This window comes from Protopterus annectens, chromosome 17.part0 (genome assembly GCF_019279795.1).
Source record: "Protopterus annectens isolate FY-2018-M chromosome 17.part0, PAN1.0, whole genome shotgun sequence".
Classification (NCBI taxonomy): domain Eukaryota; kingdom Metazoa; phylum Chordata; order Ceratodontiformes; family Protopteridae; genus Protopterus; species Protopterus annectens.
In genome coordinates, this window is record NC_056751.1 from 691,571,728 (window position 1) to 691,597,589 (window position 25,862).

General features: G+C 40.7%; 1 protein-coding gene across 11 annotated transcripts in view; it reads left to right on the forward strand.

Annotated features, from left to right (window-relative positions):
* LOC122791844 overlaps window positions 1-25,862 on the forward strand; it is a 2,266,858-nt gene that overhangs the window by 1,803,203 nt on the left and 437,793 nt on the right. For all 11 annotated transcript variants that reach the window (XM_044059812.1, XM_044059813.1, XM_044059805.1 and 8 more), the window contains one exon: window positions 11,686-11,754. In XM_044059812.1, the coding sequence (XP_043915747.1) occupies window positions 11,686-11,754 (69 nt within the window). The remainder of the gene's footprint in view (window positions 1-11,685; window positions 11,755-25,862) is intronic.

Below are 25,862 nucleotides of genomic sequence, written 5' to 3' on the forward strand. Positions count from 1 at the left end.
TGGTTTTCGGCCAAAGCATAGTACAGCAACAGCTCTGACCAGTTTTACCATTTCCTTGAACCAGCAAAGAAACAATGGTCATCTTGTCACTTCAATTTTTCTAGTTATGTTAGAGGCTTTTGGCACAGTCGTCCATCAAAAACATTTCAACAAATTAGCCTCCTTAAACCTATCCCCATCTGCTCTTTCCTGGTTTACCAGCTACCTATCTGATAGTCAACAGGCAGTAAGGTGGCAATAAGAACTCTCTTCCCTGTTACCCATCTCAGTGGGTGTACCCCAAGGCTCAGTCCTAGTTCCTTTACTATTTACCATATTCACAAATAAGCTCTGAACAGCAGTGCAACAGGCATCTATAGTCCAATATGCTGATGACTCCTCTCTCTTCTGTTCTGCCCCATCTCTACCAGAACTCCTGCAAAAAAAAACAACAATCCTTCCTAGACATTGAAAAATACCTCCCAGCCTCACAACTTGTTCTCAACCCAAATAAAACAAAGCTCATGCTCTTCACTAGTAGCTAAAAAAATTGAATACCACCCCCTCTTCACCATCTACTCATCAAACAAAATGAGCATTGAACCAGTCAAATCCACCAAACTCAATCTTAAATTTGGCAAACACCTAGCATATACTCTCAAAAAAGTCCATACCAAGCTAGGTTCACTCTCTAGAATTAATCCCATCCTAGCAGATAGTGGCAGACAATACATTTCCAGAACACTTACTCTCAGCCCTCTTTCATGCCTCGCCAATACTGACAAATCTAAGAAAAACAGACAAACTGGAGACCTGCTATAATAAAATAGCCAGATTTGCCAGTTAGGGGTCGCCACAGCGGAACTCCGGTCCGCTAATGTTTGGTAGTGGATTTTTACGTACCGAATTACCAGCCCTGATGTACAACCTTCAACGAAGGCAAGCCTATTCACGCATGCCTCCACACAGAAGACACTCTAGCTGAGAATCGAATGGGACAACTCTGCACATGTCTTGTTCCTCATTTTATAATGAAGTTTTTCAAGCTATCTGACATGAAAGCAAGATGTAGAAACAATCGTTCAAACATGAACTAAGAAATGTAAACTCATACGTTATCTGGCAGAACACACCTTGGAAGTGGCTGACATTTTGATAAGGAGGAGGCTCAAAATCCTATGTATTCACGAGACACGATGGAAGGGTTGTCCATCAAAGCTTCTTGTCTTGGGATCCAGGATGCACTGCTCAGGAGGAGGACAGACTAGAAATGGTATGGGAGTTGTTGTGAGGGAGTTGCTTGTAAAGGACAGTGACAGAACCATGGCAATCAGACTCTAGTGTGAGTACAGGGCAGTACTAATAATCTCAGCCTATTCCCCACAGCAGGGTTGTGATAGTGAGGGAAAGATCGCATTCAGACTGCAGTTGCAGGACCTAGTAAAAAAGCAGGACCTCATGAATTGGATTTGATAATAGATGACCTGAATGAACATATCTGGATGGAAAGAACAGGCTATCTGGACTGCCTGAGTCAACATGAGTGGGACAACAGGAATAAATAAAGACAGACTATTCTAGACTTCTGTCAGGCAAATGGCTTGATGGTAGCCAACACATGATTCAGCAAGAGAGACAATCAGAAAATTACATACAGGAGTGGTGAACATGCAAGTCAGATAGACTTTCTAATAAGGAAATGGCACTGGAGTCAAATCAGTGATTGCAATGTCATCCCCAATGAAGTAGTTGGCCCACACCATAAAACACTGGTTACCACAATCATCTGCAAGCAATGGTCAGAGAAGATGCTAAGGTCAGCAGAGATTAGGCTGAAGACTTGGAAGTTGATTGGAGAGAAAGCACAGGAGTTCAAGGATTTACTCAGGGCTATAGTACCTCAGGAAGAAGAGGTAATAGATGAAGCTGCAGAAGAAGAAGAATGGCAGTGCCTGAAAACAGCATGTATGAGGACTATAGAACAGATCTATAGCCAAGCCAGGTATGGAAATAAGGTAGACAAGGAGAGCTGGTGGTGGAATGCAGATGTCCAGGAAGTCAACAAAAGAAGGAAAGAGTGCAGGAAAAAGTGGGGTATAGAAAGATAGATCAGGCTAGGAAGCAAAACTGATTAGCTAACAGACTAAGAGAGGAGTTGCAATAACAAAGAAAAAGGAATCAGAGGCACTCTGCCAGATTCTGGAAAGTGACTCAGTAAATGGCACACAGAAACTCTATTAGGTTGCAAGGCAAAGACAAAAAGATAAAGAAGAACTCAGATACCCTTTGTAAGAGACACCAGCAACAACCTGCTCAGCAGTTCACAAGACATCAAAGGCAGATGGAAGGAGTACTTCCAGTAGCTTCTGAATGAAGAAAACTCCACAGAAGCTGCACTGTCCCAGACACAGCCTATGATGAGAGAAGAGGAGGAACTGACTTTAGAAGAATAAATAACACTAAGAAAATAAACTCAGGAAAAGCAGCAGACTCAGATGAAGTCACAGTAGAAATGATAAAGATGCTGGGTGAGAAAGGGGAGAAATGACTCCTGAGAGTACTCATAGCAGTGTGGAGAGAAGTGTTCAAGAATAAAGGGGATATTTACAACTGTAGGTAGTACAGAGATATCAACCTCCTGTCACACACATGAAAGTACTGGAGAGGGTGACTGATAAACAAATAAGCAGAGCAGTAGAATGTAAGATGGGAGATGAGCAGTTTCTATTCAGATCAGGATGCAACACAACTAACTGATGTTAGCAGTGAGGCAGATAGTTGAGAAGAAATTAGAGATGAGTAGAGTCCAACTGAGTATTCCTAGACTTGGTGAAAGCATATAACAAGGTCCCAAGAAATCTGATTTGGACTGTCCTGTGATGGTCTGAAGTCCCAGAAATATGGGTAGAATCAGTGCAGGCTGTGTACAAGGACCCAATGACTCAATTAGAAACAGTGTTTGGTCTCAGAGAGGGATTGGCAGTGGGAGTGGGTGTGCATCAAGGTTCAAATCTGAACCCACTGCTGTTCATACCGGTGATGGACTATATTGGCAAACAGTTCAGAGGAGAGAGACCAGTAAGGTTGTTGCATGCAGACAATGTTGCATTACAGGCAGACTGAGCAAGAGTGTCAGAAAAGGATAGGGGAATGGAATGCAAAACTGTAGACACATGGGATAAAACTGAGTACAGATAAGACCGATGTAATGGTACCAAGTGAGGGAAATCAGAAGAAGAAGAGAAATTATATAGAAGAGAAGAGAGTGAAAGAGATTAACAGCTTCAAATATCTAGGAGGGATTCTTATGGAGAAGGGAAATCTGAATGAGGAGGTCAAAGATAGAATCATAGGGGCTGCAAACAACTGTCACAGAGTGTTGGGGTAGTGTATGATGGAACAATACTAATAAGCTGAAAAGCAGAGAGTACAAAGTAATGGTGTGACTGGTACTACTGTATGGTACAGAAGCTTAGGCAGTAATGGCAGTGTAGCTAGCAGGAAGCTAGAGGTCATGGAGATGAAGTGGCTGAAATAGGTGGTATGATACACACTGTGGGAATGACATAGAAATGAGGCCTTGCAAACACTCTCTTTCCTGACCACAGTCAAGACCTGTTTACTTCCTGTAACACTCAGTCACCAGCTGACCTGGGTAGAATACTATCTGTATCAACATGCCATTCTTGCTTGGTGATGCACAGTGCAGGTTCTACATGTGAACTGTACTTCTGCCACTAAACAACAGAGGAAGACCACTACGGGCACTCATAAAATCGTCTAAGGCCAGCTTCGAGAGAAAAATTGCACAGGACACTAAGGATAATCACAAGGCTTTCTTTAGTTATGTTAGGAACCTGGGTGGGAATTCCCAGATATGCTCAGAATTAGTCCAAAATGACAAAAAATACACCAAACCCACAGACATTGCCAACATCCTAGCTGACAGGTTCAGCGCAAACTCCCCCCCCCACCAAAAGGGCTAATATCTATCCCAGCAGAGTGCTGCCCCCCTGACATCTCAGATGCTCAGGTAAGAGCTGCCCTCTCCAAAGCAAGAAACACAGCATCAATGGGACCAGATGGTGTCCCGGGCTGCGTCCTACATGACCTCCAAGAAGAGCTAAACCCAAACCTAAAACTACTGTTCAATCTCAGCCTTACTACAGGATATGTACTCAAAGAGTGGCGTACAGCAACAGCGGTCCCTCTCCACAAAGGTGGTGCCTCAACGGATCCTGGAAACTATCACCCCATAAGTCTCACTAGCTTGGTCTGCAAAGCTATGGAAAGGATCATCATGGACCTTATAAATAAAGATATTGGGGACCTACAGACACTGGATCCTCCCCAGTTAAGCTTTGTTAAGGGCAGATCCTGCCTCTTAAACCTGGTCGATTTCTTTGAAACAGTCACCAAGGCCACTGAGAAGGGGAAGGTGTTCCACACAGCCTACCTGGACCTCGCAAAAGCCTTTGATACAATACCCCACTCGGGCATTATAGATAAGCTCACCAGCTTAAATATAAACCCCTATGTCACTAGATGGGTTGCAAACTGGCTCAAGGACAGAACCCACATGGTTAGAATAGCTGGAGCCATGTCAGACTCCAAACCAGTTACAAGTGGCATCCCACAAGGCTCAGTCCTGGGACCTCTCTTGTTCGGTATATATTTCTCGGAGGTACAGGCCAACATGGAAGGACTGTGGCTGACCAATTTCGTAGATGACTGCAAACTGGGCGCCATAATAGACTCTCCAGCCGACTCAAGCATCCTCCAAAAGGGCCTCATAGAAACAGACAACTGGTGCCAGAGCCATGGCCTCAAGCTAAATGCCAAAAAGTGTATAGTCATCCCCTTTGGCAAAACAGTGCCCACAAATTACCACATAGGTGGTAATCCATTAAGTACAGAAGAAGTAATTAGGGACCTGGGGACCCAAGTTGATAGCAATCTCTCATTTGACAACCACGTGGCCAAAGTGGTTAGAAAAACATTTTATATAGCCCACCTAATCATGAAGGGATTCACATCTAGATCAGGGGAGGTCATCGTGCCTCTTTACTCATCCCTCATCAGGCCCATAATTGAGTACAATGCCCCTTTTGGGATGTACCTTACCAGACACCTGCAGCAACTGGAACGACCCCAAAAGTACCTCACCAAGAGGATCAAGGGGTTCAAACAGATGCTGTATGCTGCCCGGTTAAAGAAACTCCAGCTCTACTCAGTGGCATACCGCCTGCTTAGAGGCGATCTGTGCCTGACGTATAAAGCCATGTCCAACCCAGAATTAATGGACATGCTGCACCTCAGAAAATCCAAATCCCATCGAGCTACGTGCTCGAGGGACTTGAACCTCAGCACTGAAATAAATAGGACATGCTGGAGGGACAGATTCATAACCCAAAGGCTCCCTTCACTCTGGAATAAAATCCCAGTCCAGGTTAGGCAGAGTCCCTCATTGACTCTCTTAAAGAGGAATCTTGATGAGTGGATGGGAGATCGTAGGTTTACCCCGGGTATCACTTCTGTGTCACTGTTAGACAGAGGCACAGTATACTAACCTTGAAAAAGGGCATAGCAAAATTAATTTAAAATGGGTGGCGAAAGCCATACACACTCTGGCTAGGCTTATAAATGCCCTAGGGCAGATAGCCTAGTATGAACCTATGAACCTATGAACCTATGTCACTTCTTCTACACACTACAGACATAGTAGTGAGGGCATTTCTGAATACTATTCATAAACTTTAAAACAAAAGCAGGTACAAGAACAGAATTAGTGCAGAAGTCCATGTTCATTTTCCAGTTAGTTATAGAACCAAATGTGACTTTATTTATAATAGCCTCTTGTCTTTTTATTTGTTAATTTGTTTTTTTTTATTATGTGAAAAAATGAAAGACAGAAAATGATATATTCTGTCTGCATTTTTCTATGAATAGAATATTTTCTTAACAAAATACTACTACTGCTAATAATAATAAAGTACCATCCCTCAAATCGGTTACAAGATATATGTGTGTGTGTTTATATGTGTGTGTGTGTGTGTGTGTGTGTGTGTGTGTGTGTGTGTGTGTGTGTGTGTGTGTGTGTGTGCATGTGTGTGTGTGTGTGTGTGTGTGTGTGTGTGTGTGTGTGGTATCCACAGTATGAATATGATTTTTTTAATAATACCAGAGGAGGATGTACTCATATTTCTCACTTCTGGCTTCACTTCTCATGAGTTAAGTTCCAGTCCCCTAATCCCTAAGATATTGTACATGTTTATGTTCATAGGTTCATAGGAGATTTGTAGGCTAATGGCTTAAGGATCCTTACAAGCCTAGCCAATATAACTGGACTTCACCCAACATATGGCCTCTAGGGACAAGAGGATGGTATGGATCTGTGCCTATGCATCAATATCTAGGTTAAAGAGAACATGCTATGATGCTTCAGGCACATGTGCAGAAGGACAGAACACATTTTGGTGAAGAAGATTTGGGACACACAGGAAGAAGGCAAGAGAAAACAAGGGTGTCCAGCAAAGACATGGATAGATTGTGTGAGAGAAGACCTGTGACAGTCAGGCATGATTGTCAAATAATGTAGAAGAGTGGCACTGGAATGAGAAAGATGGCAGCAGGTGACATGACACCCCATAGAAAATGAGAAAGGGGGTGAATGATGATGATGACAGTTAGTCCCTCTCCATGTCCTTTTTCCTTTTGTCTGTTTCTTCACTTTTCATTTTCCAAGACTTTCCACCCACTTCATTTTAAAGGGTTTTTTGTATTTATGCAGTCCTTCTAGTAATTTGTAGTAATTGTGTTCCCTGTGGGCCTAAATTGGACTTATCCTATCCCTAGTGAATAAGTCTCAGTCCTACAAGATCATACTCTGTCTCTGTATGGGTGTATACCCTTCTATCTCATAGTTTGTTGTTAGCCATAAATTGGGCTACTCTATATTCTCTGTGGTTGCCCAGAAAACAATAAGATATAATTTTAGCGCTGTTAATCTCTTTTTCTTTGATCTAAAGTCATGGCTGAAAGAGGCCAGTGGATTACTCATCAGTTAAACAAATCAATAAATAAATTAAAAAAAAAAAACTTTGTATTCTAGACTCGATGTGAACATTGGAAGTACATGTATGAACATCACTGTTTTTCTCCACTTACCAGCCTCATCCAGTTTCATTGCCTTTTAATGCAGCTTTCATCATAGACCCATCGGCCACATTTGGCCAAATCAGTCACATTTGCTGCTCTCCTGATGTCCTGTCCTGCACTTACTGCAGTGAGTCCCCAAACTAGAGTCGCTCTCTCTGTGGTTTTCTTCTTCTTCTTCTTCTGGTGTTTTTAGTGTATAGATGGTACAATGAAGTTAATATATTAATGCAACTATTTGATATTGAAATCTGAAAATGTAATTCTTACAAACTAGATTGTACTTTGCTAAACACTTTTATCACAGTTTTGTAGCTGTTCGTCATTGTGCAGGTTCAAGAATTTTCATGTTCTGTCTGCTGTGCATGTTTTAAAATTTATTTTACTGTCTGTGGTCTAAACTGTATTTAGAGGTCACTAACAATACACCGTTATTCAGCATTAACTATGTCATAAGCTGAAAGCATTTGAAGTTAAATGCATTTTCTTCATAGATTGTATATGTATGTGATCTAACTTATAAAAACAACAAAAGGAACTAACCTCGTGATTTACTTCCACTGCCATAAAAACATATTTTATTAGTAACTCATTTAGGGTATTTTTAGTACCTACATCAGTAGAATTATAAAGTATACCAGTGACTGATAGTGCAATAGATTGTATTTTCAAGGTTTCTGCAGGTAAAAAATATTAGCAAAAAATTATAAACACAACATATGGCAAATTCTAGAATTTGTTTTATATGAGTTCTCTAGACCTGGAGATGGTACATATGCATGGGCCCAGAATATCCTATGGGAGGGAACAGGACTCATTTGACTGTGCAGTGGTGCAGCAGCAGCATTGTCTCCTCACACCAAGAGGTTTTCTGGTTCAATTCTTGGCTGGAGTGCCTTCTGTGTGGAATCTGCATGTCCTCATTGCATTCATGTGGGTTTCCTCCGGGTGCTCCTGCTTCCTCCCACGTTTCAAAGACATGTATCCGGAGCAGTTCTCCCCAGGCCTCTGCTGAAAATTGGTTTAGCTCCAAGTTGGACTTTCCTGGTAAACAAATATTAAATAAAATTATAAAAACAGGGTCTTGGGACCGCATACTGTTTAGCCCCTGTGTTTACATAATGGGAGGTGTTTTCTCCTTTGTGCTGTTATATGACAAGATGGGCATATAAGTGTAAGAATCTGTGGATGTTATGCCTTGATTCTCCTGTTGTTTATGATCTTCAAAAGCAGGATATCAACATGCAGCCAAGGCTTAGAAAGTCTCCAGTTTGGGAATGTGATAATTGCACCATTGTCGTTTGCACATCATTTTGTCCTTTTGCCCACAAACTACAGTTGTGTACAGATTGCACTGACATGATTTTCTACATAGTGTCAGGCATTTGAGATGAAAATCAGCACCTCTAAATAAGAATTAATGGTGGCAGAGCTAGCCACCTGGCAGTGTAAACCTTGGCTCTAGACGACTGTTACTGTGAAGTGACACCCCAACCAAATGGGACAAAAAGGGGGTTGTGGATGGATGTTATTTCCTGAAAAAATGAAATTGACCTCTGCAGATGGAATGGTAGCTAAAGCAGTTGGAGGAGTTTAAGTATCTAGGGGTCTAACTTGGGAGTAAATATATATAGGTTCAGAAGTAGGCCAGTAAAGGATGGACGCAGCAGTTGCAGTACTGCAGGCATTGTACAAGAGTGTAATGGAGAAGGCAGACTTAGGACAAAGACCTCAACCTTTTGGTCAGTGTATGTCCCAATCTTTCCCTTTGATCATGAGCTTTGGGTGATGATAAAGTGTTGTTAGAGAAAAGGAAGTCTGATCAGTCCTACTCAGCTTCCTGCTATTGCAGTTACTACTAACGGAAGCAGTTTAGAAGGGCTAGGAAATGTAAACATTCTTCTTATTATTATTATTATTACTATTATAATTATTATTATTATTATTATTATTACTATTATTATTATTATTATTATTACTATTATTATTATTACTATTACTATTATTATTATTATTATTATTATTATTATTATTATTACTACTACTACTATTATAGAAAAGGGCATTTACATCAAGAATTACATGAGCGCATAGCGGATACCAAATATGCAAGAGATTTATACTTGCTTGTTAAAAGTAAACTGGCATAAAAACCAACTCAGTTCTTGTACTCTTGTACTCGGTGAAATTCTTTTCAATGCTCTGCATTTTTATTGAAGTAAGAGGCAGTCCCACTTAGGGTCTGCAGGAATTTATTAATTTATTTTTAAAGCTTTCATGTTTGACCCTTCTTGATTTCTGCTGCAATACATTGCAGTCTGTGACAGCAGTTTTACTAAAGTATTTTTTGTTTGTTTATTTTTTTAGATACAAATCTGAAAGCTGGACTTTCAGAGAAAAAAAAAAACTCCTTGGTTTGGGGATCTTAAGGGGGTAATCAGAAAATGAATTAATATCTGTTAACTAGAAGGATCACTAGCTGAGGCATTTAAAGGGGGGAGAGTGACACAATAGCTCCAATTATAATTCAGGCCCAGATGTCCATTTTATTCAGCCAGCATAGATCTTCTTGCTGATTTCGGTTTCCATCTCCATAACTCTTCCTCCCTTTCAATGAGGAATGAGTTCAGCAGGTCATACTGGTTGTTCCCTAATATTCAACACTTCAGTAGAGTCAGTAAGAAAAATGGGGTGCTGTAACAGGTGTTTTGTTTGGCATTTGAGAGTTTAATAATTAAGATTCCATTGTGGTCCTCACTCATTTATTTATGGTGCAGGCAGATGCAATATTCCTCCACCTTTAGCTATCTGTTTGTATTTTATGTTTATGTACTTGTTAAGCCTCCATTTGGGTGTCTTTTTAAAGACAAATCTAGAAAACAGGAGAAGCAGCAACACCATTAAGGAAGATTAATGTCTTGTTCTAGCATAATTGTGAATAACTAAACATCTGTTGAGAGGTTGTTGCAGAGCAAATGTGATGGGGTTATCGTAAATGTTTTGAAAAGTAAGGACAATGTCCCCAAGTTATGGATGCATCTTACACATTCATTCAAGCTGCTGAAAAGGTTAGCAGACTTATAAACATATTATGCTTTTGGAATATCTTTACTAATGTGTAATATTTTATCATAGTCTGAACAGCATATGGTCTAGCATGCTTTCTGGCCATTATCTTTTCCAAAGGCCATGAACTGAAGGTGACACCTGCTAAGTGAGAACATATTTATACCACTGAATCTCATTTGAGACCAGTACTTGTGACATCACAGATGGTTTCATAACAATATTTTTGCATAGAGTTTTAACGCCTCTTGCTTGTTTACCCTCAGCTCCTCCCACTATGATCATCCATTCTTTTTCTTATAAGGAGATGAGTTGTAGTTTCCATTGAGGTCATCATCATAGCATCATAGCAGCTATCAATGTGTTTTCCTTTCTGCCTGAACACCCACCTGTTGCAGCTCTGATTTGCATGCTAAATAAAGTAAAACACAAAAGGCCAACTGGTGATGTTTGTGTGGTCTTGTGCATATGCCTTAATCTGGTTGTTTGTTGATCAGTGCACATTTCTTGGTCCTTTCATTCTGAAATCATTTTAATTTTCTGTTTGAGTGAGTATAACAGTAGATCAAAACACCTTTTTCTTCCTGAACTGGACTTAGTCTCTCTCATTCCCAGTTTTGAACACCACCTCCTTGGTACTAACATCACTAGTTGATCCATGATCAGCCTGGTCAAAGTGGGGTCAAAGTGGTGGTCATCCCACTGTACCAATGAGCCTTCATGATAACAAACTTCAGTGCCACAGAAAATGCTCATTACCAAAACACAGGAAAAAGTTATTTGCATAGATACATAGATTAAAAAAGTGTCAAAGGTGTATGTAGAAATTCACTCAGTAATGGTGCAGGAAAAGCATTTAAATTCATCCAGAGAAAGCGTGTCATGTTTTACCTTATGAATGTACTTTTTTGTACTATAACCAAGGTTTTTGTAGTGCTTAATATTAAAGTGCATTCTGTGAAGAAGACATGTAACCTTTATAGTCAATATTTTTTTAAACACAGTGTTTGGCTGTATAAAGTTTCATCAGTGTCCTAACCAAATTTGCTGTAGTAAGTATGAATAACACCTCAGGTATCCCCTAAAAAGTGGTCAATGGCCTAGTGGGACTAACTCAGTCAACAAAGGATAGATAGATAGATAGATAGATAGATAGATAGATAGATAGATAGATATATAGATAGATAGATAGATAAAATAATGTTTCCTACAGAAGAGTAGAAATGCCTAAGAAAATAATGCAGATTATTAATGAACATCTTATAAAGGTAAAAGGAATAATGACTGAATGGTAATGTTGGAAGACAATGTAATAAGTGTATTAATTACATCACTGACTAATATTTTAAATACTGAAAATAGCAATTTAAAAATGTTATAATAAAACAGTTATTATGCCAAAAAAATACAAAAAGGCTAACAAGTGACTATTTAAATTCATTGCCTTCTAATTTAAATAACCATGCATATATTATTGCTTCACAGAATGACTCACTTTTCATCGATTATATCTTCCCTATATTTGTGTACTCTAATCAGGAGTCTTCAGGCAATGTAAGTAATACAATTTCTTTACTTTACAGAATTGCATTGTTTTTAATGACTATGTTACACAACCAGTATATTTATGTCTAAGACTTTTTTATGTGAAATATCAAACTGGTTCATACAGACGTGTATTGAAAAGGTATTGAAAAGGTATTTTATAAAGTGTTTGTTTTTAAAATGCATCCACACTGTGACCTGCTGGAAGAGAACAGAAATATACATGCACTATTGTAACTGTCTAAATGTATATATTTTAATAGTGGAAACTAGAATACAGGAGGTTGACTTCAGTCCAGGAAATTTTAAGAAAATAGATTAAATTAAAATTACTTTATAGGCTACACAATAAAATATGGTATCTCAGTTTTCAGTGCAGCTAAAAACACAAAGTCTCTGCTGAGAAGCTTTCTGTATTATCTTTGGAATGAACTAATTGCTACCTAAGAAAGCATGAAGGAATGCAATTGTTTTATGACTTCCAGCATCTGTCAAAGATCTGAGGTCTATGTATTTTTACAGGTAGATGCTAAATACTGCCAGCTTCCAGCAGTGGGGATTTCACCTGGGAACTAGAGTCAGACAACAAGAAATTATGTCATTGTGCATATTATCCCAGCAGTAATATTTGAGATATTAATTTGAGAAGTCTCTTAGTGAGACAGAGCATTCTGCATTCTGCCTTGGACCTGACAACAACTAGAATATCCATTCACCACACCTGTCTTGTTCCATTAGTAAGTTCTTAGGTTATAGTAGTTCTCTTAGATACAGTCAATAATATAGTGAAGCTTAGTGTAGATGTTTTTCTTTATTTATTTGAGACTGTCTTGCAATGTTGTTTTAAATATTTCCTGTGGTTTTGAACTCTGATGTCACTGTGACTATATATTCAGCATTGTCTTGTTCTTTTATTATTTATTATTAAATTGGAAAAAATAAATAAATAAAAAGGGGTGTCTTATTTTGTTCTACTTTCTTATATCACATATGCTTATTTACCTTGTAGCATATGTTTTGTTTGACTATTATCTTTAATTGAAGTTTAATGTTTTGTCTCTGCTGGACAGTGGCACAGGAAAATAACTTTCTTAGGTGGCATAAGCTATGATACCTTGCTGATTAGGCTTATGTAGGCCCTTGGGCCGATAGCCTAGTACCTACCTATGAACCTATGAACCTATGAAACTGAATTTTTAATGTGCTGTTTGTTTTATGTGGAGCTTTTCTCCCCGGGCCTCTACTGAAAATGGACATATATCCAGTTAGACTAGCCCGGTCAACAAATGTAAAATAAATAAAAATAAATAAATATATTTAAACCTTTTATTGTGGCTGATCTGTATAGAGATATTTAATTCTTGAAAGTACTTGCATATTTATTGGGTGACACTGTGTGGGCCACTCCTAATAGCCCTGCTCTTAGTCAAACTACCATTTGTGTTAATAGTAATATTAATATTGCAGAGTAAGATTGGACACCCTTTGTTAAGGGCCTTAAAGTAGCTGCTAAAGAGTGACTGGTGGCAGTAATAACTACTTTATAGTCTGGGCAGAAGGGGCCATAGCTAGCAAACCTGTGCCAGCCTTTCCCGTGTGTGTGTGTTTGTGTGTGTGTGTGTGTGTGTGTGCGTGCGTGTGTGTGTGTGTGTGTGTGTGTGTGTGTGTGTGTGTGTGAGTGTATGTGTGGGAAGGGTGTGTGCATGTTAAGGAAAATTGCTCTTGATGCAGAGAGCTGCATCTGGAAATACTGTGTGTGTAGTTGTCATTCTCTCAGTGAACATCCCCACTGTTGACACTGGTGAGAATTGAGGCTCCTTGATTACTGTATGGCAGTGGTGGGTCATCAGAGGAACAGTTGAACAAGTGCCCAGGTCCCTAACTACATTTTCATTTAGTCAGCCTAAGTCCATTTTCCATATCCCAGGTAATTAATTGTAGTAAGCTGTTTCTGAAAACTGTAGATATAGGGTAGGGTTTTGACAATTACATCCAGTTTGTACTCACCTGCAAATGTGGTTGACTAGGAGTAGATGCCGAACAGGAGGAGGGGTCTGTACAGCCCAGTGGGGATCTCCACTACTTACATTATCACTATTTGAAGAAGAACATGCCACATAAACTCTGCAGGTTCCATCATTCAGCAAATTGAATAGCCATCTTACCAGATAAGGGTCTATATTTTGGAATATCAATTTCCTTATTATTCCAGCGTGAAGTAGTCACAAATGCTCTGGACTGCTCAAGACAAGCTGTATGAATGGCATCTGCAATGTTAACAGCTTGTATAACCTTCTCAGAGAGATTAACAAGGTTTAACAGGCATGATCTCCCTTTGATAAAGTCATATTGTTGGGCATCAAACCTCATGAGATTCTTAATACTGTAGTTAATGAGATTGGGTCTGATACCCCCATAGTTGTACAGATCAGACTTATAAGGCTGATTGGTCTGAAATTTCCAGAGTCCATGGTAAAGCTATCCATCTTGAATAGTGTAACCACTGGAGTATGCCAGGGTTCAGGAACATAAGCCTGTTGTTAGGCTTAGGTTAAACAGTTTAAGGAAAAGTTCGAGGACAGGCTGCTTGACTTTTATAATAGGCACCCGGGTTTGTTGTCAGGACCCATGGAGAAACTATATTTGATTTTTGCTACCACATTAAGAGCATGTTATTTAGTTATTATAGGAAGTGTAAGAACTTATTTGGAGTGATTCTGGAACAAGTGTTTCATGGGTGAAGTTTTCAGCGATCTTATTTGATAGCATATTTGCTATGTCATGCAGGTCATATTGGGAATACTATTAAGGAAAAGTTCAGAGCAATATTAAGTGTTATTTCTTAGTTTTATGACATAGAAAAAAGGGTCTTGTAGTCATTTGTCAGTTCAGAAGCTAATCTCTGTTCATCGTTTGATTTACTGGTCCTTACAGTGCTTTTCAGTTTCTTGGTGATATTTTTTTTACTATCCTCATTCTAGTTTTACTGTACAGTTTGATGAGATTCATTTTCTTGTGCTATCAAGTTTGTTTATGTTGTTTGATGATCAGGGCTATTCTGAAGTTTTCCATTTTACTTGGATCTACCTATGACTGCTAGATCCATGCAACTTAGTGGTCATAAAACACATTAGCAAAGTTATGCTGCATTAGGACTAATGGGGTGATGCCATGGTTAAATTTAGAGATTTCAACATGTAATTGCAAAAGGTTCATACATTTGAAGTCCATAAATACAGAGATATTGGAATGGGGGTATGGTGGTTTTGAGACTAAATGTCACTACTTCATTGTCCAACTTAACTGCTAACGGAAAGACTAATGGAAATGAAGAGGTCAAAGTAGTATTAATATAGATCAGATCTAGAATATTCTGTCCTGTAGTGAGTTCATTTATTATTTGATTTAGTGAAGTCCTGTTTATCAAATCCAAATGTCTGTCAGTTGATGATGACAATTAAGGCTATAAGCTACTAGTGAGCTATTTCCTGTGATACATGGTTTGATTCTCTAAGCCTTCATTTGCCTACTGTGTAACCTTGAGCAAGTCATTTAACCAGACAGTGCTTTGGGGAAATTGGGAATATGGGCTGGGTTCATTAGTAGTTTTCTGGATGACATGCCTTATAATTACCTATGAGCCTATGAACCATAAAATCTCTGGGCATAGCCATCAAGGCTGAGGTCATGAATAATTTAAAATTACACTACAATAAAGTATTGGTCTCTACCCTCAAACACTGTCTCACGTTTAAACTACTCAATGTGCTGAGCATACTAAAATGAATAACACTTTCAGGATAAATGATTTCTGTATGAGAGGAGTAGCTAGGGTGGGGTGGAGGGCACAGCTGCCTTAGCTACAAGGTGTTAAGGGGCTTGATTGACAGATGCTGATGGGACGATATTGCAATACTGGTATTCAGAAATGAATGCTGATACTATACTTGTGTCCATGTCTGAAGCAGTGAAGTATACTGTAACTGTAGCAAGCTGCTTGTTACATTTTCAGCAAGCAATTTTCTGCAGTTTCAGTGCACAATTTATTATTTATTTACTTTACATTTGGTAGCTAGAAAAGTCCAACTGGACACAGGTCCTTTTTCAGCAGAGGCCCGGAGAGAAAAGCTCCACATACAAGATACAGTAAGAGATACAAAATACAATTCAAATTGTAAAACCAATTCCATTTTGCAGTTTGAAAGAATAAAATGTAAAATAACAACATACAACCTACAATGTACAGTAAAGCGATACAGAAATTGTAACAGTTAATCTAGTTGATGAAAGGTACAGTTTACAGTATATACAGAAAAATGTATTTATTTATTTATTTAAATTTGTTGACCGGGAGTGTCCGACTGGACGTAGGTCCATTTTCAGCGGAGGCCCGGGGAGAAAAGCTCCACAGTTAAAATAGACAGTATATACATTGGATTACATAGTGAATAACAATTTACATAGCAATTACTTACAACATATTTACAGATGAAGAACATAGTACATCAGTAGACAACTAGAATCTTTATCTGTGAAGTGCATACCAGACGTTAACAAATGTTACAAGAACAAGAAGTTTGTGCTGTATAATAAGTACAGGCTTATGAGCATCTGAGCTTGCTATAATCAAGGTAGTTAGTGGAGTGGAAAGAAAGGTAGTGGTTGGATGGGGTGGATGATATTAGAGTGGGAGTTGCAAGGGCATAGCCAGCATGTTTTAGTTGCACTTTTAGTAAAGTTTTTAAGTGGGTGCATGATGGAATGGAGGTAATTGTGAGTGGAAGTGAGTTCCATAATTTGGCTATGGCGCAAGAGAATAGTGCTTCACCAGCAGAGTTATTGGCTTTAGTGATCTACAAGTGATTTTTGCTGCTGGATCTTAGTGGTCTGGTGGTGCGATAGGGTTGGAGCAGATTCTGGAGGGATGGGACATTTAGTGGATGGTTTACTAGTTTGTGGGCGAGTGAGAATTGGTACCACTGAAGGAGGTGAGGGAGTTCAAGCCAGCCCAGTTCAGCAAGTGAGAGACAGTGGTGACTATGGTAGGATGCCCCTGTGGCGAATTTGGCAATTTTGTTGTAGCAGGTCTCTAGCTTGTTTAGATCACATTGACTTAGGTTGGTATATATTGGAGAGGCATAAAGTAGGGTGGAGATAAGGTGGGAATTTGCTATTGAAATCTTTGCTGCTTTGGTGAGAAATTGCTTATTTCTGTATAATGCTCCTAGTTTTTTGTGGACTTTTTTTATAGTCATGGATATGTGAATGTGAAATTTTAGTTTATTGTCTATTTCCACTCCTAGCAATTTGGTGTGTTCAGTTGGGTATATAGTGGTGTTGTCTTTTGCAGTGATGTTAAAGTGAGAGTTGTTTTGAGTATGTTTGGTGGGTTGGAAGATGAGTAGTTTAGTTTTGTTTGGGTTGAGTATTAATCGGGCATCGGATAACCATGCTTCAACAGAGGAAAAGGCTTCCTGTGTGACTTTTTGCAGTTTTGGTAGGGACTGGGCTGAGCAGATGATGGTCGAGTCATCTGCGTATTGTATGAGTGTGCCATGTTTGGTGGCAGAGTTTTCAAATGTAGTTTGAGAGTTATATAATTTTCGGTCAGGGATGAACCATGGCAAAGAATTTTTGTTAGCAACACAATACATAAACTTATCTGTAAGGCATGTCATAAAGACTTGTAGTTTTCCATAATAAATGTAGGTTTAAGAGATGTTATACATTGGAAGTTCTTTGGCTTGTTGATATATAGAATTGCAGAATGAACAAGTAGTTGAGAAATCAGACTTTTATAATAGTGAGGTTAGTAGTTTGGTAGTTTAGCTGATGCGAGTGGGTTAGATAGCTACAGAAGTTGAGGGTGAATTAACCAGGGCTGGTACATCAGCATAGCTATGTATCTGCCAGATGACTTTTTAGCATTTATTTAAACTTTGTTAAGGAAGGATGGGATACGGGTCTATATCATATGAATGAAGCACACAAATTGTAAACGCTCATAATATCGAACATACCAGACCTTGAAGTGCTTTTTCTGAGATTGCGGTACAGTGAAGAATGGGATATTTGCCCTTACCTCACTGTAGTGTGATCTTGGAGTTGGAATATGTATTTAGCGGGGGATGTGGGGGTCACAGCCCCCCATAATAGGAAGTTTGAGGTCCGGTACATTCGATATTATGAGTGTTCACAATTTGTGTGATTCGCTCATAGGTTCATAGGTTCATACTAGGCTATCTGCCCTAGGGCATTTATAAGCCTAGTCAGAATGTGTTTGGCTTTCGCCACCCATTTTAAATTTATTTTGCTATGCCCTTTTTCGAGGTTAGTATACTGTGCCTCTGTCTAACCGTGACACAGAAGTGATACCCGGGGTAAACCTACGATCTCCCATCCACTCATCAAGATTCCTCTTGAAGAGAGTCAATGAGGGACTCTGCCTAACCTGGACTGGGATTTTATTCCAGAGTGAAGGGAGCCTCTGGGTTATGAATCTGTCCCTCCAGCATGTCCTATTTATTTCAGTGCTGAGGTTCAAGTCTCTCGAGCGCGTAGCTCGACGGGATTTGGATTTTCTGAGGCGCAGCATGTCCATTAATTCCTGGTTGGACATGGCTTTATATGTCAGGCACATATCGCCTCTGAACAGGCGGTATGCCACTGAGTAGTGCTGGAGTTTCTTTAACCGGGCAGCATATGGCATCTGTTTGAGCCCTTTGATCCTCTTGGTGAGGTACTTTTGGGGTCTTTCCAGTTGCTGCAAGTGTCTGGTAAGGTACATCCCAAAAGGGGCATTGTACTCAAGTATGGGCCTGATGAGGGATGAGTAAAGAGGCACAATGACCTCCCCTGATCTAGATGTGAATCCCTTCATGATTAGGTGGGCTATATAAAATGTTTTTCTAACCACTTTGGCCACGTGGTTGTCAAATGAGAGAGTGCTATCAACTTGGGTACCCGGGTCCCTAATTACTTCTTCTGTACTTAATGGATTACCACCTATGTGGTAATTTGTGGGCACTTTGTTTTTGCCAAAGGGGATGACTATACACTTTTTGGCATTTAGCTTGAGGCCATGGCTCTGGCACCAGTTGTCTGTTTCTATGAGGCCCTTTTGGAGGATGCTTGTGTCAGCTGGAGAGTCGATTATGGCGCCCAGTTTGCAGTCATCTGCGAACTTGGTCAGCCACAGTCCTTCCGTGTTGGCCTGTACCTCTGAGAAATATATACCGAACAAGAGAGATCCCAGGACTGAGCCTTGTGGGACACCACTTGTAACTAGTTTGGAGTCTGACATGGCTCCAGCAATTCTAACCATGTGGGTTCTGTCCTTGAGCCAGTTTGCAATCCATCTAGTGACATAGGGGTTTATATTTAAGCTGGTGAGCTTATCTATAATGCCCGAGTGGGGTATTGTATTGAAGGCTTTTGCGAGGTCCAGGTAGGCTGTGTGGACCACCTTCCCCTCGTCAATGGCCTTGGTGACTGTTTCAAAGAAATTAACCAGGTTTAAGAGGCAGGATCTGCCCTTAACAAAGCCAAACTGGGTAGGATCCAGTGTTTGTAGGTCCCCAATATCTTTATTTATGAGGTCCATGATGATCCTTTCCATAGCTTTGCAGACCAAGCTAGTCAGGCTTATGGGGCGATAGTTTCCAGGATCCGTTGAGGCACCACCTTTATGGAGAGGGACCACTGTTGCTGTACGCCACTCTTTGGGCACATATCCTGTAGTAAGGCTGAGATTGAACAGTAGTTTTATGTTTGGGTTTAGCTCTTCTTGGAGTTCAAGTAGGACACAGCCCGGGACACCATCTGGTCCCATTGATGCTGTGTTTTTTGCTTTGGAGAGGGTGGCTCTTACCTGAGCATCTGAGATGTCAGGGGGGCAGCACTCTGCTGGGATAGATATTTGCCCTTTTGGTGGGGGGGGGAGTTTGCGCTGAACCTGTCAGCTAGGATGTTGGCAATGTCTGTAGGTTCGGTGTATTTTTTGTCATTTTGGACTAATTCTGAGCATATCTGGGAATTACCACCCAGGCTCCTAACATAACTAAAGAAAGCCTTGTGATTATCCTTAGTGTCCTGTGCAATTTTTCTCTCGAAGCTGGCCTTAGACAATTTTATGTGTGCCCATAGTTTTTTGCTAATACTGAGCAGTGATGCCTTCCCTTTTTGGGATTTTGCTCTATCATTTAGTAGCTTCCTCCTTCTATTGTATAGTTTGTTTATGGCTGGGGTCCAGCATAGGTTCATAGGTTCATAGGTTAGTACTAGGCTATCAGCCCTAGGGCCTATACAAGCCTAGCCATAACAATTCCCTGAATATTTCTTCCCACATTATTTACTTTCCTGGACCCCTGTCTAGCAGGGCGACGGACGTGATCCCTGGGGTGAATTTCCTTTCTCCCATCCAATCGTCAAGGTTCCTCTTGAAGAGGTCCAAAGGAGGCACTCTGCTTGACATGTATGGGCAATCTATTCCAGAGTCTGGGGAGTCTCTGGGTCAGGAACCTATCCCTCCAACATGTTTTGTTTATTGTGATGACAAGGTTTAGATCCCTGGAGCGTGTAGCTCTTAGGGATTGGGATTTCTTTAAGTGTAGCATGTCCAACAGCTCTGGGTTTGACATGGCCTTGTATGTTAAGCAGAGATCACCTCTGAGTAGACGATATGCAACAGAGTATAGCTGGAGTTTTTTAAGGCGGTCAGCATAGGGCATCTGCTTTAGGCCTGTGATTCTTTTAGTGAGGTATTTCTGAGGCCTTTCCAGTTGTTGCAGATGTCTTGAGAGGTACATACCAAATGGGGCATTGTATTCTGTAATGGGTCTAATGAGGGATGAGTACAGTGGGACAATGACCTCATTTTTTCTGGATGAAAAGCCCTTCGTGATGAGGTGTGCCACATAGAAGGATTTCCTGACTGTTGTGGCGATGTGGTTATCGAAGGTGAGACCACTGTCCACCTGTGTCCCTAAGTCTCTTATCACACTTTCTGTGTTTAGTGTACTGCCACCTATATGGTAATTCATGGATACATGTTTTTCCCAAAGGGGATAACAATACATTTCTTGGCATTGAGCTTGAGCCCATGGCCCTGGCACCAAGCATCTGTTTCTGTAAGGCCCTTTTGTAGAGTATCCACATCATTTGGGATTCAATAATGGCTCCCAGTTTGCAGTCATCTGCAAACTTTGTTAGCCAGAGTCCCTTAGTGTTGACCTGTACTTCAGAGAAGTAGATGCCAAACAAGAGTGGCCCCAGGACTGAACCCTGAGGTACTCCACTTGTCACTTGTCTGGAGCTGGATTTGGAGTTGGCTACTTTTACAGTGTGGGTTCTATCAGTAAGCCATTTAGCAACCCATTGGGTGACATAGGGATTAATGCCCAACTTAGTAAGTTTATCTATGATTCCAGAGTGGGGATGGTGTCAAAGGCCTTGGCAAGGTCTAGATAGGCTGTGTGGACCACCTTACCCTTGTCCATGGCTCTGGAGACTGATTCAAAGAAGTCAATCAGGTTCAGGAGACAAGATCGGCCCTTCACAAACCCAAACTGGGTGGGGTCCAGTGTTTGAAGGTTGCCAATGTCTTTGTTTATAAGTTCCATGATAATACGCTCCATGGCCTTGCAGATAAGGCTTGTCAGACTGATGGGACGGTAGTTTCCGGGATCCAAGGTGGATTCCCCTTGTGGATTGGGATAACTATAGCTCTGCGCCACTCAGTGGGCACGAAACCTGAGGTGAGGCTATGATTAAACATGACACTTAGGTGAGGTGCCAGTTCATATTGTAGTTCATGTAGTACACAGCCCAGGATGTCATCTGGTCCCATGGATGCTGTATTCTTGGCTTTAGAGAGTGCGTTTTGTACCTGTGTGGCCGTTATTACTGGAATTTGGCAATCTTCTGGTATTGAGATGGGCCATTTAGGGGGTGAGAGTGGGGTGAAGTTGGCACTGAATCGATCTGCCAGGATATTGGCAATATCCTTTGGATCAGTATATTTAATGCCATTCTGTTTTAGCTCAGAGCAGATCTGAGCATTGCCATTTAGATTCTTGACATAATTATAGAATGCTCTGTGGTTGTCTTTGGAATCCTTGGCAATTTTATTTTCGTAACTAGCTTTGGAGGATTTTATGAGGCATCTCAGTTTCTTACTGAGGCTAGTAAGGGAGTTTTTTGCATCCTGGGATTTTCCTCTTTTCTGCAAAAGTTTCTTCCTTTTGTTGTAAAGTTTGTTTATGGCAGGGGACCACCAGATTGGCTTCCTTTTTTTGGATGAGAGCATTTTGGTTCTATTTGGGATGGCACGATTCATGCATGAGTGGATGTGCTCGTACAATGCCGTAGTGTAGGATTCAGCAGTTGAACTTTCAGTTCCCGTCTGCATGGGTGTCATGAAGTTTGTCATTTCTGACTTGAGTAGCATGAAGTTGGCTTTCGAGAAGTTTTTTATGGTGGTTTCTTTACTGGGGGGTGGGGGTGGGATGTGGATGTTAAGGGTGATTAGCTTATGGTCAGACCTGACTAACGAGGGGGTGACCATAGGTATGGAGCATTGATTTTCCATGTTGGTAATGACCAGGTCTAGGATATTGGAGCCCCTGGTGGGACTATGGACGTAGGGACGTCTGCCTTTGGAGGATTGGGTCTTAGTTTTATTTGGGATCGCATGATCCATGCATTCCTGAAGGTGTTCATAGAATGCGTTTATAAAGGATTCTGAGGTCTGGGCCGTATTTTCCACAGGCCCGGGGGCTTTGAAGGATTCCACCTCAGATTTGAGGAGTGTGAAATTTGCTTTAGAGAAGTTTTTCGCTGTGGTTTTCTGGGCAGGGGGTGGGGTCGGGATGTGAATATCCAGTGAGATTAGTTTATGGTCTGATCTTACCAGTGAGGGATACACTTCTGGTCTGGAGCATAGAGTCCCCATGTTGGTGATGATCAGGTCCAGTATGTTTTCCCCTCTTGTGGGAGTGGTAACAAGTTGTTCCATAACATTTGAGTTTATAAATTCTAGGAACCTTTGGGCTAGGGTGTTGGAGCTAGAGTAATGCTCCCAGTCTATGTTTGGGTAGTTGAAGTCACCCAATATAATGGTGTTTGGAGAGACCTTCATATTTTCCAGTGTTCTCAGGAAGGCCAAGTGGGGTTCCTGGGTTTGGGAGGGTGGTCTGTAGCAGGCTATAAACTGGAAGGCAGTTTTACCCACTGTTAGTTGCACATGGATAGTCTCTGATGCTTCGTGTTTTGCCACCAAAGAATATATATCATATGATATAGACCCTGGGATACTACATTGTGAAGGAGAGCATTCCATTTTGGAGAAGAGGGAATAACCAGCTGTTGTTGGCTTTTGTTACCTGTAATAGTAATCTATTACTTGAGCAGACTGATCTATTGTTTGAGTGTGGAAGCTTTAAATTTTTGAGGGCGGGGGTTTTGTCAGTTTGGTAAAGGATTGTTGCGGGCAAAAATCAGTTGTTTGTATAGGAGGAGTTGTTTGAGATGGATGTTTCTTCTTTTCATCCTCAACTTAGAGTTGAGGGGGCAGCATTTCAAGAAACTGCAAAGAGAGGCCAGATAACATAGCTACAGTTCTGTTATGTATCACATTCATCTGAATGTCAAATATAAATATGTACTCTCTGTTTCTAGACACTTTCATCATGTTTCAGCAAAAGCATCTACTTCTGGCCATATTTCTACAATTCAAATATACTTTAAGATGAAGTTCAATGCAGTTATCCCTTAAACCAGGCAGACAATCAGTCAGTCTCTTGGTCATTAGACTGAGAACAAAACACAAGATTGCTACAACTAACACAGTTCCCACAGTACCCATGACACACAACAACACCAATGTCTCACCTACCAAGCCCATAAAGTGTAACGCTCAAAAACATGTTTTTTTCTAGTGATCAGAGACTCAGTAGTGAAGCAGACGGATGTCTCATTCACCATGCTGGACAAGGAGAAAGTCACACTCAGCTGCCTGTCTGATGCCGGATTTGTCAGATCAGGCATGCACTCAGGTCTCTTAGCAACAAGTACCATTATGACTGTGTCATAGTTCATGTTGGAGTGAATAACCTGAGATCTACCTCACTGCTCTATATGAAGAGGGGCATTATTGAGCTCTCCAAGTACATGTCCCAGGCAAGTTTGTCCATAGCCTCGAGCAGAATACTACCCTCACCTAGAATGATGCCACAGTATAAACAAAAAAATATTGATTTCAATAATTTGCTTACCACTTCTATCACTGGAAGATCCAGATGTCTGTGCAGTCAGAGAAACCTGGTTTGAGGTCTCAGAGAGTACCCATACCTTGCAAGGCTACAATACCTTCCACAACTTCAGATCACAAAATGAACATGTGAAAACCAAAGGAGGAGTGTTTCTACCTATATTAGAGATCATTTCACCTCTCATCTAGTTAGACTGGACACCATCATGGAGTTACTCCAAGTTCAGGTTACAGTGGATAAGACCCCCATTCAAGTCATAGCCAGTTATAGATCCCCCTCCATGGGTCGTGACTTGCACAAAGCCTCCTTGACTAAACTGGAGACAGTCCAAATTTTACCAAACACTCTGGTTATGGGGGATTTCAATTATCCCACAATCAACTGGGAAACCTACACTAGCCCAAACCCAGTAGTGCAAAAGTTCCCTGACTTTGTTAACTCAAATACCCTGGAACAAATTGTTCATACCCCAACAAAAAGAAGAAATGTAATAGATCTGGTCCTCACTAACATGTCAAATGGAAGCTCTATCACAACTGTCGGACCCTCATTAGTTAAATCTGACCACAAATCAATCACCTTCAAGCTGACACTAACACCAGAACTCACAAGGGTGAAATCAGACTAAAATAATTTACCAAGGCAAACTATACTCTCCTTGGTGAAGGTATAAATGCATTCCAAGCCCCATCCCCAGCTGGAAGTAGTAACTACACCAAAGCTTACACTAAAGCCCTGTACAATCAGTTTGATAAGTGTATAGACTCGGCTGTACTAGAAAGAATAAAAGCCAGAGCCTCAAGTAAAAACAAGCTGTAATGCTGGAGATCCAGCATCAACAAACTTTACAATAGATTTAAAAAGTTGTACATGAAAACAAAGGCGAGACACGAACAATGGAAAGGCACCCTTCTCAGTCTCAACAGGCAAATAATACAACTTGTCAAATCCTCTAAGGACTTCTTTGAGAAAAAAACTTACCTAGCACAGCCAAGGATAAACATAAAGGCCTTTTACAGCTACATACATAGCCTAAAAGGGAGGACCCAAGCATGTGCAGAAGTAGAGACCAATGGTATCAGACACATTGAGCCCCCCAGAGATAACAAACCTGCTAGTGGATAAGTTTAGCAAAAATTTCACCCTCCTATCCCTTCTAAATCTATCACAATCCTTGCCCCAAACTTCCTCCACACTCTACGCATCTGAAGAACAGAACATCAAAGCCTTGTCCAAGGCAAAAAACAGCCTTTATGGGACCATCCAAGGCTGTCTTCTAAACAGGCTAAAACTTGAGCTAGCATCACCATTAAGTACCCTTCTCAATCATAGTCTAACCATAGGCTTTGATCCTGCAGAATGGAGAACAGCAACAGATATTCTCCTCCACAAAGGTGACCTAGCAACAGACAGGAAAGTCCCTGCAAATTACAATATTAACAGTACCCCCTTAGCTCAAATCTTGTGGTGAGAGATTTGGGAATACAGGCTGATAGCAACCTTAGCTTCAATCACCATGTGTCCACAGTGATAAAGAAGGCCGTCTATGTTGCACATCTTATAAGTAAGGGTATCACATCCACAGGTAAGGATGTTATAACTGCCCTGTACTCATCCCTCATCAGACCACTAGTAGAGTACCACACTCCCTTCTATATGGGCCTCACCAGACACCTGCAGCAGCTGGAGAGATCTCAGAGGTTTCTCACCCAGAAAATTCATGGCCTTCGTTACATGACCTACATGGACAGACTGAAGGCCTTGTTACTGTACTCTGTATCTTATAGCCTGCTGAGAGGCGACTTATGCCTGGCATAAAGACAGTCTTCGACCTTGCCCTAATGGAAA